The sequence below is a fragment of the Callithrix jacchus genome, chromosome 1, assembly GCF_049354715.1.
Source record: "Callithrix jacchus isolate 240 chromosome 1, calJac240_pri, whole genome shotgun sequence".
Classification (NCBI taxonomy): domain Eukaryota; kingdom Metazoa; phylum Chordata; class Mammalia; order Primates; family Cebidae; genus Callithrix; species Callithrix jacchus.
The window spans coordinates 177,178,386-177,190,964 of record NC_133502.1 but is presented as its reverse complement, the minus strand read 5'-3'; the positions used below and the strand labels follow the sequence as shown (position 1 = coordinate 177,190,964).

General features: G+C 43.5%; 1 protein-coding gene across 14 annotated transcripts in view; it reads right to left on the bottom strand.

Annotated features, from left to right (window-relative positions):
• The window catches only part of SPTAN1 (spectrin alpha, non-erythrocytic 1), an 81,799-nt gene that overhangs the window by 46,022 nt on the left and 23,198 nt on the right, over positions 1-12,579 (bottom strand). For all 14 annotated transcript variants that reach the window (XM_054244360.2, XM_078329024.1, XM_054244365.2 and 11 more), the window contains 13 exons: positions 11,900-12,035; positions 11,012-11,113; positions 9,637-9,774; positions 8,415-8,525; positions 7,754-7,831; positions 7,458-7,613; positions 7,031-7,235; positions 6,361-6,542; positions 5,508-5,751; positions 5,195-5,317; positions 4,099-4,316; positions 2,358-2,450; positions 1,226-1,360 (listed from right to left, as the gene is read on the bottom strand). In XM_054244360.2, the coding sequence (XP_054100335.2) occupies positions 1,226-1,360; positions 2,358-2,450; positions 4,099-4,316; positions 5,195-5,317; positions 5,508-5,751; positions 6,361-6,542; positions 7,031-7,235; positions 7,458-7,613; positions 7,754-7,831; positions 8,415-8,525; positions 9,637-9,774; positions 11,012-11,113; positions 11,900-12,035 (1,921 nt within the window). The remainder of the gene's footprint in view (positions 1-1,225; positions 1,361-2,357; positions 2,451-4,098; positions 4,317-5,194; positions 5,318-5,507; positions 5,752-6,360; positions 6,543-7,030; positions 7,236-7,457; positions 7,614-7,753; positions 7,832-8,414; positions 8,526-9,636; positions 9,775-11,011; positions 11,114-11,899; positions 12,036-12,579) is intronic.

Below are 12,579 nucleotides of genomic sequence, written 5' to 3'. Positions count from 1 at the left end.
AAGTGCTGGGATTTCAGGTGTGAGCTACCATGCTGGGCCTCATTGAGTTATAATCAATTAAACAAAACACCCCGTTGTACTAGCCATATTTTAAGGGCTTACTATCACATGTAGCTAGTAGTTACTGCAGGGGCAGCACAGATACCTTACATTTCCACCATCACGAAAAGTTCTACTGGGCAATGCTACTGTTGAATAAACCAAAGTTAGACCACAAGTTGGTTTAGGTTTAAATTAGAATCAACAGAAAGATAAGAATCACAGGTTTCCTCAAATTCTCATGACAAGGATAAATGAGGTGTGGGAATAGGAATAAATTGGCTCTTAAAAATGGCCAAGAGCCAGGCATGGTGGCATGTGCCTGTAGTCCCAGCTACTCGGGAGGCTGAGGTGGGAGAACTGCTTGAACGCAGGAGTTCTGGGCTATGGTGCGCTATGCCGATTGTGTGTCCACACTAAGTTCGGCATCAATATGGTGACCTCCCAGAAGCAAGGGACCACCAGGTTGCCTAAGGAGGGATGAACTGGCCCAGGCTGGAAATGGAGCAGGTCAAAACTCCCGTGCTGATCAGTAGTGGGATCACGCCTGTGAATAGCCACTGCACTCCAGCCTGGGCAACATAGCAAGACTCCATCTCTAGAAAAAAAAAAATGGCCAAGAACATTTCTCCAGCCTTAACCAAAACAGCAAGCAGGCCTCTTTCAGGATTAGTCAGATAAACTGTGGATGCTTTAAGGCCACTGTCAAATCAGAGTGTGTTAGAGAAGAAAGGTTGATGGATCAGAATGGATTTATTATTATCATTATTTATCCTGGAAAAGTCAAAGCCTGTGGGGTGAGGTCACAGCTATCTTCGATGATCTGCTGGGCTGAGATGTATCTTATAGTCTGGAGTAAGAACCAACAGATCCAAGTTATACAGAAGCAAACTGGCTCAACAAGTCAAGAATTCCACCTAGAGGCACTCAATGGTGAAAAGAAGCTATCCTTGCTAGTGTGATTCTCTATGCTTCTTGCAGGTATTCAGGAAGACAGATTTATTAACTTCTTGATGATACACAGTACTGCATAAATGTATGTCACATGGGGGACTGGTGAGGAGATGTATCTCTTTGAATTCTAAGCCTTCTCATTTCGGGGAGACATGCAACCCACAGACGCCCAACTGAGCATATGTAGTGATGCTAGCGTGGAACAAACATGTAGCCACTCTCTGTGCCTTGCCTTGTTGGTGCTGTTGAGTAAGGTAAGGATATCCCCCTTCTTCATGGTGACCTCTCGGGGACTCTTCTCCTGATAGTCATAGAGAGCCAAGACCAGCTCTTTCCCAGTCTCATCATCCATGGGGGCCACTTGTTGCTAAAAATCCAAAGGAAAGGCAAACATGGTGAAAACATGACCTCCCCACTGAGTCATCTAAGTACACAGCAGATTCAAATGTCACCAGCTGTACCAAATATACACTCATGAGTTCTTCACTGAAGCTATCAAAAAATCTAATCCAAGAACTTAAAATTTCTGGTATCTTTAAAAAATTATCATTTTAGGATGGGTGGGGTGGGTCATGCCTGTAATCCCAGGACTTGGAGAGGCCGAGGCAGGCAGATCACCTGAGGTCAGGAGTTCAAGACCAGCCTGGTCAAAATGGTGAAACCCTGTCTCTACTAAAAATACCAAAAATTAGCCAGGCGTAGTGGCGGACACCTGTAATCCCAGCTTCTTGGGAGGCTGAGACAGAATTGCTTGAACCAGGGAGGCAGAGGTTTCAGTGAGCTGAGATCGTGCCATTGCACTCCAGTCTGGGCAACAAGACTAAAACTGCATCTCAAAAAAAAAAATTCTCATTTTAAATTAGGTGAGCACAGTGGTGAACACCTGTAATCCCAGCTACTCAAGAGGCTGAGTCAGCAAAATCACTTGAGCCTGGGAGGCGGAGGTTGCAGTGAGCTGAGATTGAGATTGTGATACTGAACTCCAGCCTGGGCAACAAGACCGAAGTCCATCCCAACAAAACAAAACAACTCTCATTTTAAATTAGCTAAGCATGGCGGTAAACACCTGTAATCCCAGCAACTCAGGAGGCTGAGTCAGGAGAATCACTTGAACCCGGGAGGCAGAGGTTGCAGTGAGTCGAGGTCGTGCCACTGCACTCCCGTGTATGTGACAGAGTGAGACTACGCCTCAAAAAAAATATCTCATTTGAAACTCTCTGTAAACTTTTGTGCTGCAAGAGTTAACAGCAGAATCACAAGAATGTTCCGTATGACAAAAATACCTGTTGACAGATTCTGGGTCCTTCAGCTTTCCCAGCCCCCACGGCCTCCCTCCAGTAACCCATAAACCATCACAAGTTTACCCGGCAGGACTGTGCTTGTTCTCGCAAAGCCTGGATGCTGCTGCCATAGGCACTGAGATCTGACATCAAAGCTTCGTGTTTCTTCAGTAGAGCCTGAAACCAAAACCACACATGGAGCACTGCACAGGAGCTGAAGCCTCCCATCCTCCACTGTCTCGCCAACCTGCCATTCTGCCTCAACAGCCTTTCTCAGTTACACAATGACGTAATCACCTATTGCCCTTTCTACAGTGTTGTACCGTTTCCTACTAATACCACTTTGAAAGTTTTTCAGGTTTCCCATCTTTTGGGACAATCATATATATTATTATTAGAGCCTACTCATCCTGGTCTGGGCACAGTGGCTCATGCTTGTAATCCCAGCACTTTGGGAGGCTAAGGCAGGCAGATTGCTTGAGCCCAGGAGTTCAAGACCAGCCCAGGCAACATAGTGAAACCTCATCTCTACAAAAAATACAAAACTAAGCCAGATGTGAAGGTACACACCTGTAATCTGAGCTACTCACGGGACTGAGGCAGGAAGACTGCTAAGCACAGGAGGTCAAGTCTATTGGGAGTTGTGATTGCGTCACTGCACTCTAGCCATAGTGATAGAGCGAGACCCTGCCTCAAAAGAAAAAATAAAAGGGAAAAAATTGGCTGGGCACGGTGGTTCACACCTTTAATCCCAGCACTCTGGGAGGCGGAAGTGGGCAGATCACTTAAGATCAGGAGTTCAAGACCAGCCTGGCCAATGTGGTGAAACCCCGTCTTTACTAAATACACAAAAAAATTACCTGGGTGTGGTGGCAGGCACCTGTAATTCCAGCTACTTGGGAGGCTGAGGCAGGAGAATCGCTTGAACCCAGAAGTGGAGGTTGCAGTGAGCCAAGATTGTGCCACTGCACTCCAACTGGGCAACAGAGTGAAACTCCATCTCAAAAAAAAAATTCAACTGATTCTAGATTTTTGTGAAGACTGGTAAGAAAAAAGCTAGGTACAGGAACTATACCTAGACCTTCATGAATAAAATTTGAGAATTTTAGTCAAAGAACAGATAACCAGTAAAACACCAAGTGCATCTATGTATCTGTGTGTGCATGTTGGTATGTGTGTGTATATCAGCACATTGGTATGTACATGTGTATGCTGGTATGTTTGTAGGTATGTATATACATATGTGTGCATGTTGGTATGTTAGTATGTAAGCACACATATGGTTTCACATAGATGAAAAAAGAGTGGCAAATGTTAACGGTTGAAGGTGTGTAACAAGTCATCTTCTCTCTCCTTTAGGTATGACTGAATTTTCATAATAAAAAGTAAAAAATGGGCCAGGAGTGGTGGTTCATTCCTATCATCCCAGCATTTTGGGAGGCCTTAGGAGGAGGATCATTTGAGGCCAAGAATTTGAAACCAGCTGAGAGAACATAGCAAGACCTTGTCTCTACTAAAAATAAAATTAAAATTAAAAAGCATAGCTAGGCCTAGTGGTACCTGCCTACAGTTCCAGCTACTTGGGAGGCTGAGTCAGGAGGATCATTTGAGCCCAGGAGACTGAGGCTGCAGTGAGCCACAACTGTACGACTGCATTCCAGCCCGGCCAAGAGTGAGACCCTATCTCATAGATTTCAAAATATTTTAAAAAACAATCATTGTGATGCACAGCTCCCATGTGTCACTGCTTCTCCTAACTTGTGTCTCAGTCCAAACCCTGTTCTACTTCCTTGGCAGGTGAGACACTTCCCATGCTTGAGGTTACCTCAGCAGAGTCTTCGTCCTTGCCATAGTCAGTGCTGCCCACAATGGGTTCCTTCTCCCGCATCCAGGATTCGGCCTCATTGGCATCAGCAAAGTACTGCTGGGCCTGTAGAGAGTCCTCCAGGTCCTGCCGACGCTGGGAGGCTTTGGCTTTCAGTGCCTCCCACTTTTGGTTCAGCTCATGAAGCTTGGCCTTCACATCCTCTGCAGCAAAATGGCCTGGAAGGTGGCCAGGGAAAGAGAGGATAACAAAAACTATGTTGACACATCACAGAAGGACAAAAGGTTTTCTCTGTGTGTTCACTGCACTTTCATTACTGCGTTTTGGTGAGCTGAGCCCTTTCATAATTCCAATTTGTTTGAGAGGTTCAGGTTCTAACCCTTTAATGGATTGTTTCATTTTTTGCATCCTCAAACCATGATCTCTATCTAGACTCTAAAAAGCAGGTATCACAAGTTGGCATTAGTGACAGCATCATAAAGACATAGTAATAGCACCACTGTAGTGCTCAGTTACTGAGACTGACATATGCAGGCACTCTATCAGCTCTTTCCCTATTTGATTTCACTTACTCCTCACTACTTCGTGAGGAGAGATGTTGTAATTGCCGTTTCACAGATAAGAAATTCGGGCCCAGGGCCGGGTGTGGCAGCTCATGGCTGTAATCCCAGCACTTTGGGAGGCTGAGGCAGGTGGATCACCTGAGGTCAGGAGTTTGAGACCAGCCTGACCAATATGTTGAAACCCTGTCTCTACTAAAAAAGTACAAATTAACCAGGCATGGTGGTATGCGCCTGTAGTTCCAGCTACTTGGGAGGCTGAGACAGGAGAACTGCTTGAGCCCAGGAAGTGGAGGTTGCAGTGAGCTGAGATCGCGGCACTGCACTCCAGCCTGGGCGACAGAGCAAGACTCCACCTCAAAAAAAAAAAAAAGAAATTTAGGCTCATAAAGGGTAAAGGTCTGGTCAGGTCATACAGTCAGGAAAGAATGGGGATGGTATTCAGCCCCAGAGCCTGGTCTGCTATGCCCACATGGCCATGCCCTTGGCAAGAAGGGGAGCAGTGCCAAGCCACATCACTGATGCCAATCACTCACCTTCCTCCACCATGGCATTCCCCTTCTGTGTAACTGCTTTGATGCGGGGTTCATGTCCAGCAATTTCTGCTTGTAAGGCTTGATGCTTCTTTAGCAGATTTTGGACTCCAATCAAATCCTTACCTGAAAGCAGACACCACTTCCCAGTTATCCAAACATGAAAAGTCAGCACTGATTTGTCATTCTTAGCTATCACCATGGTTCCAGTTCAATAATTTAAATTCAACCCTGCCCATCCTGACATGCATGCCCTTTATGCTACAATAGCACAGCTTTTCCCAAGTTGATTCCTACCTGAGGGAAGCAGACTGACCTCTATTGGTAGATGCAGCAATGGGCTCTTTCTCTCGAATCCACGTCTCTTCATCCTCAACATCCCGGAAGAGCTGCTGCAACCGCAGAGAATCGGCCAGCTTCTGCTTCCGGGCCACCATGGGCTCCTTGAGCGCCTCATAGCGAGCCACGAGGGCTTCCTGTTTCTTCTTGATGTTTTCTGCATCAAAATGGCCAGCATCTTGGAACTGGCGGGCCTGAATGGTGATGCCATCAATTCGGTCCTGGGAATGTGAAAGGACAGAGCTGACTTTATTTACTCTGGGTGTGGTTTTATCATATACAAAGAAAAACTGAGGCTGGGCATGGTGGATCATGCCTGTAATCCCAGCACTTTGGGAGGCCAAGGTGGGTGGATCACCTGAGGTCGGGAGTTCGAGACCAGCCTGACCAACATGGAGAAACCCTGTCTCTAGTAAAAAATACAAAATTAGCCAGGTGTGGTGGCAGATGCCTGTAATCCCAGCTACCCAGGAGGCTGAGACAGGAGAATCACTTCAATGCAGGAGGCGGAGGTTGCAGTAAGCTGAGATCGCGCCATTGCACTCCAGCCTGGGCAACAAGAGCAAAACTCTGCCTCAAAAAAAAAGATAAGGTCTTTTTCCCACCCCTGAGAGAGTATTCTTTCTGCCATCTCCTTTCTTTATCTTTAGAGCTCCCAGAAGGCTCTAAGGAATGATATTTGAGCAGAAGCACATTCAGCACAGAGTTATTTAAAAAAATCAACATGTTTCATCCCTCCCCACACTCATTTAGTCTGAAATTACTGGCTTTTCCTCCCTCCTATGGTTTCTGCATTCACTTGCCCAACCATAGCCCCGAATTCACACTACCTGGTGGGCAGCCACATCTGCCTCTAGCAGGGCATGTTTCTTCTGGAGGTTTTGCACGTTGGTAAGATCTTTGCCATAATCATCTGAAGCCAAGTGACCTTCTACTTCATATAGCCACAATTCAATATCCTCAACATTACGATTAAATTGCTGTTGCTGGTTGGCTTCACGAAGCTTTATTCCTATGGCAGGAAACGAGTCTAATTTTGTATTGCTTAGCATTACCCTTTTGCCAACCTTGCTCATGAACAGTAGTATCTTAGTGAAGGACTATGTGTCAGAAGTTTACTCTTTCACTTATGTCACAGAGGAAAAGAAAATATGAATTGCAGCCTTTGCTCTACCTTCTCAAGGTTGAATTGGAAGCATTCTAGCCCCCTTGAGATGTAAGAACACTGGAGAATTAGTAAATGCCCTTGGCTCTCAGCTGAACTCTGAATTTTCAGCAATGAAGCCCGATTCAGTTCCTCTTCACTCAGACTCCCTCGCCAATGAGTATGCTCAACCACATTTACCAAATTAGTATCAAGAACTTAAGCCAAGTAACCCTGACATAGGAAATTATCCCTAATGCCAAAATCATCCACCACCTGACTTAATAAGAGGTCCTTAAAACACTTAATAGAAAGGGGTATTTAGTTTCCCAAATATGCATGCCACAATCTCTTACCTTTCAGTTCAGTGGCCTCTAGCAGTTTTTTCCACAAACTGATCACCTCATTCATGCGAGCTGCTACTTCATCCTTGGCATAGTGGTTGACATCAATCAGCTTTTGCCCAGCTTTCTCCAAGGCATCAATTCGGCTCTGGTTTGCTGACAGCTCAGCCTCAAAAGCCTGATGCTTCTGTACTTTTCCTTGTAGGTTGGATGGATCCTGCCAATAAAAGTAAGGGGGTTCTTTCTATCTTGAACCTGAGTATGTCAAGTTCCCTTGCATTACCTTCATACTTATGGGGGAATGTATAAAACAGTTGGCTTACATAAAGTAGTACGGTTTTTGGAATCCCTTATTTCCTCCTTTAGCTACAATTTATTTGTGAGAGCAGTGTTTAGCTTACTAATCAAGTGCTACCCGGCAACACTAATAGTACATTACTTTATAAGCTTCATCTGTAGCAGTTTTCATCTTCTCATTGACCCAGCTTTTGAGCTCATCAGAATCACGGAAAAACTGCTGCAAGTGGAAAGAATCGGCTAGCTGGGCCCGGCGATGCATGGCTCTCTCATGAAGGGCATTGCGGCGGCTCAACAGCTGAAAGACAAGAATCCCTTGTGAGTCTCTAGTGTTTACTCCCAAAGCAATGTCCAGTTGAAGAGACTTAACTGCAACATCTTAGAAAAGATATCCATTCTGTATATCTGCATCTAAATATACAGAACCTATAAACTTACAGCATCTCGGCGAGTGGCCACATCTTCCATTGCATAGTGGTTGTTCTGAATTAGCTTGGTTGCAAATTCATCTAATGCCTAGGAAAATAAAAATTCTTCATTGGTAAATACACTAGTCCCTAGCTTGCCCTCTAGAGAAAAGTAACTGCTGAACAGATCATAAAACACACAAAACTTTAACAGAGGTCAAGGGTTTCACTCAAAGGTTGGTGATGACATTTTTCTCATAATTTTGAGATTTTGCTTGATGTTATCAGTCAGGTATCACAGACTGTGCTACCTACCTTCCAGACTGGAGACATTAGTGTGGCACAATCTCCTGGTGGGGTCAAATACAGGTTAACAGCTTTCCAAATTCTGATTTTTAAGATGTATTTTCAATGGGAAGAGTACCTCAATATTAACCCCGACCTACTTTTAATGAAGGGTACAAACTTAATGAAGTTTGGAGGTTTCCATTAAGTAAATCATTTCATTCTATAACATTGGGTTACGTTCCCAACAAGACGGCATGTCAACCTTGTGAAAGTTTTCCTTGTGAAATCCACAGGAGTGCTTTACATATGAATCTTTCATCAAATCTGTTCGGAATCCTTCCAGAAAAAGAGATTCTGGCTTACTGTAAGGGTCATCTGAAGGCATTGACAAGTAGGGGTCTTACTGTAATCTTTTCCTCCTGGGCACTGAGGGATTTCTCAAAGTCTTCATGCTTCTTAAGAAGTGCTTCCACACTATCTAAGGAATCTCCCAAGTCTTCATTCAATAGGAATGCCTTGCCAAAGGAAACAAAGTGTTCAGATTAATGTCCTATTATTTCGATCTTCTTCTTCTATTTTTTTTTTTTGGGAGACAGAGTCTTGCTCTGTTGCCAGGCTGGAGTGCAGTGGTGTGATCTCGGCTTACTGCAACCTCCACCTCCTGGGTTCAAGCGATTCTCTTGCCTCAGCCTCCCAAGGCCTAGGACTACAGTCACGCACCACCACACCCAGTTAATTTTTAATTTTTGTATTTTTAGTAGAGACAGGGTTTCATCATGTTGGCCAGGATGGTCTCAATCTCTTGACCTCATGATCCACCTGCCTCAAGCCTCCCAAAGTGCTGGGATTACAGGCATGCACCACTGTGCCCAGCCCAAAGGATATTTTGGCCTAAATACAAAAAGAAGAAAAGAGATTTTATGGCTGTTAAACTCCTAAGATCTCTTCTAGAAAGTCTAAAGTCCTTAATGTAGTAAAGCTAAGCTGGAGGGGAAAAAAAAATAGAAAGTCTAAAGTCCTTTTGGATTTTCTTAAAATCAATCCAGCCACATCATGAAATCCTTGTTCCACATTCGATTGAAACTTTGCTCATATAGCTTTTGTTGCTTCTATTAGATTTAGATGTCACATAATGCTAAGTTTTTTTTTCCTTTTCTTTTTTTTTTTGTTTTGTGAGACAGGATCTTGGTCTGTTGTATAGGCACCAGTGCTGTCACATAATGCTGTTTTTTCTTTCCTTTTTTTTTCTTTGCACGGGCACCAGTAATCACAACTTGCTGCTGCCTTGAACTTCTGGGCTCAAGGGAAACTCCCATCTCAGCCTTCCAAAGTGCTGGGATTATAGGAGAGTACCGCTGCACCTGGCAATGCTAAGTTCTAAGAAAAAAATATAAACATTTTATATCACACTAATCTGAAAAACTGGGGGCCTTTTCTGAGGGCCTTGCAATCTCAAGCAAGGAGAGATGCTGGCAGAGCTGAGAGAAGCTTGCTCAATTCCCCCTCTTCAACGGATTCAGAACTAAAATGGCACTGATGTCCTAAAACAAAATAAGCAAACTATTGGAGGAGACAAAACACAGGCCCTGCTTCTCCCACCATGGCAAGGCTTTGTTCACAGATTACCTCCTGCTTGCTCATCCAGTTGTCCACCTGCTCGGTGTCCCGGTAGAAGAGCTGCAGGTCCATGCACTGCTCGTACTGCTGCCTGCGCAGCTCCCACAGCTCCAGCAGCGCTGCTCTCTCCTCAGAAAGGATGGTCAGCTTGGGGGCATAGGAGACATGGTCAGGGAGATGAGGTCAGTCCCAAAGCCACCAAGGCAGACAGAACAGCTACCCAAGAACTCCTAATCCTAGTGCTAATCTTCAGGCCTTTTTTCCATTTGCAAAAGGGGAAAAACAACATTCATTTGCATGAGCATGTTCAGTATAAAAGGGATGGCCTATTTTAATTAATCTAGAATTAATTTACTGCTACATGATCACAAATGACTTTAGGTAAAAATGCTAAGTAAACTCCCAGGTAGAAGAAATAGGGCATGCATTTAAAAGTGAGGCACTATAAATGGAGTAGATACTCTCCATTGAGAAATGTCAACTGAGTGGGTACTCCATAACATATGGAAAACAAATTCAGAAATGTCCTAGACTTTAGGCTCCAAAGCTACTAATGACAAAGTCTGTCTTTGGAATGTCTTCTTTTACTCTATTAATATTAAATATATATATAAATCATTATGTATCTAATGTTCCTCAAGCAATTTTTTTTTTTTAAGATGGGGTTTCACCACGTTGGTCAGGCTGGTCTTGAACTCCCGATCTCAGGTGATCCGCCTGCCTTGGCCTCCAAAGTGCTTGGATTACAGGCGTGAGCCACCGTGCCCAGCCCCCTCAGGCAATTTTATACTCCAAGATACTTCAAAACGTATACACACACATATACATACATACACATGCATATTATTTTATCTTATTTTTTTAAGAGACAGGGTCTCACTCTGTCACTCAGGCTGGAGTGCAGTGTTGTAAATCATAGCTCATTATAACCTTGGACTCCTGGGTTCAAGCGATCCTCTCAAGTAGTTAGGACTATAGACATGTACCATCATGTCTGGCTAATTTTTTAATTTTTTGTTGAGATGGGGGTCTCACTATCCTGCTCGGGCTGGTCTCCCATTCCTGGCCTCAAGCAACCCTCCTGCCTTGGCCTCTGAAAGTGCTGGAGTTACACCACACCTCCAATTCCTAATGCAGGACTCAGCTCCCTACGAAAAGTCTCCGTAAGTATGAAATGTGCCGCACATGCGCCAAATAGCAAGGACTGTCTCTCAGGAAATCACACTATACATATTTCTTCTTTTTAAATCTCTGCAGAGAAAGGAAAGTTTCTCATGTATCATGGTGAATGCAATGTCTGGATATTTAAGGATGAATAATAGCTTTCAGAGACTTAGTGAAAGACATAATTTCCTCCTTAAAAGCTCCATTTCTCTTCTCTTACCTTCTCTTTCACTTCATCTGAGGCGTAATGACCAGCAGCAAGCAGTGCCTGTCCAGATTCATCTGCAGATTTGAAGCTGTCTTCATGAGCATCAATTTCACCCTACCAGGGGAAAAAAGGCATGATTTATACCCAGCATCTTGCAAAATAAAAATAAAGTGTTGAATTTTACATAAGCATTACATGTCAGATTATGACATCTAAAATGAGGAACAAAATGAAAGACTAGGCCAGGTTTCCTAATACATAATCAGTCTAGGTCATCAAATGTGAGAGTAGCACTCACTGATGAAGTCCTTTTCCAAATGGCTTTGCAGGACACCTGTCATTTGTCAAGGTTCCACATATTCACATGCATCTAAGCTCTCTTTTGTTCCAGTGCTCTTCTTTGTGCCAAATGGACTTGTTTATTAGATTTTATAGAACCTGGTAGGGTGAGTCCCTCCCCTACCCCCACCATGATCTTCAACACTGCCTCACCTATTTTTGAATTTTTTTTCCTTTCAAATCAGTTTTGGAATCAGCTTATCTCATTGCAAAAAGAAACACACACATACTCATATGCCTGCTGAGCTCCTGACTAGAACTGCATAAACTGTATATATCCTGGTGGGAATTTACACCTTCACAAAAGATCATTCCATCTGTGCAACAGATAAATCATTCCAAATATTCAGTTCTTATTTAATGCCTTTTAACAAAGTTTTATAGTTTTCTCTACAAATGTCTTTTTTTTTTTTTTTTTTGAGATGGACTCTCACTCTGTCATGTAGGCTAGAGTGCAGTGGTATGATCTTGGCTCAATGGAACTTCTGCTGCCCGGGTTCAAGCTATATTGGTGCATTATAAACTAAAATCTTCGCTTCTGAAACATGCTAGAGATATTACCTTGTGCTCTTGGTGTCTATCTAACAGGGCTTCAGCCCCGGCCACATCATTGGCAAGCTCATCTGCATTGATGAGGGCTTTCATCTCAGTCACCCAGCTGGTGAGGTCACGGAAGTCAGCAAGGAAACGTTGGAGCCTAGGGAAAACCAAAGGAAGTCATTATGTTTCCAACAGAGGTTCCAGTGTGGAAAATGGCCTCCCTAAAGCTCTGAATTCTATGTTCTCAAATGTCTGACAAACTATAGAAACTCTAATTCTGAGAAATATGAAATTCTCCCAATCTAGACTGTGAAGGAAAGTAAGAGAAGGCTGAAATCAACCCTTTAAAACAGGTTCTGTCCATCACTATAATACACCCAATCCTGTCCCACATTTTCAACTTCCTTGTTATTCCCAGGTTCAACACTTGGTTTGTAAGAAGCATTCTTTTCCTTTCCAATCCTGGTTTTAATAAGATATTTCATGTGATACTTAAATACTTAAGGGGATATTTCCATTCTATAAGTCATAATGCAGTGATGTAGAACAGAAGAATTTAGGAATTTGTAAATACTATACATACACTATACATGATACAGTTGTCAGTCTCCAAAGAGAGAGAACATAGTTAAGAAGTGATTTGCATTTGTAGGTGATACCTGACACTTTCATAAAACATAGAACAGACCCTTAACTCTGCT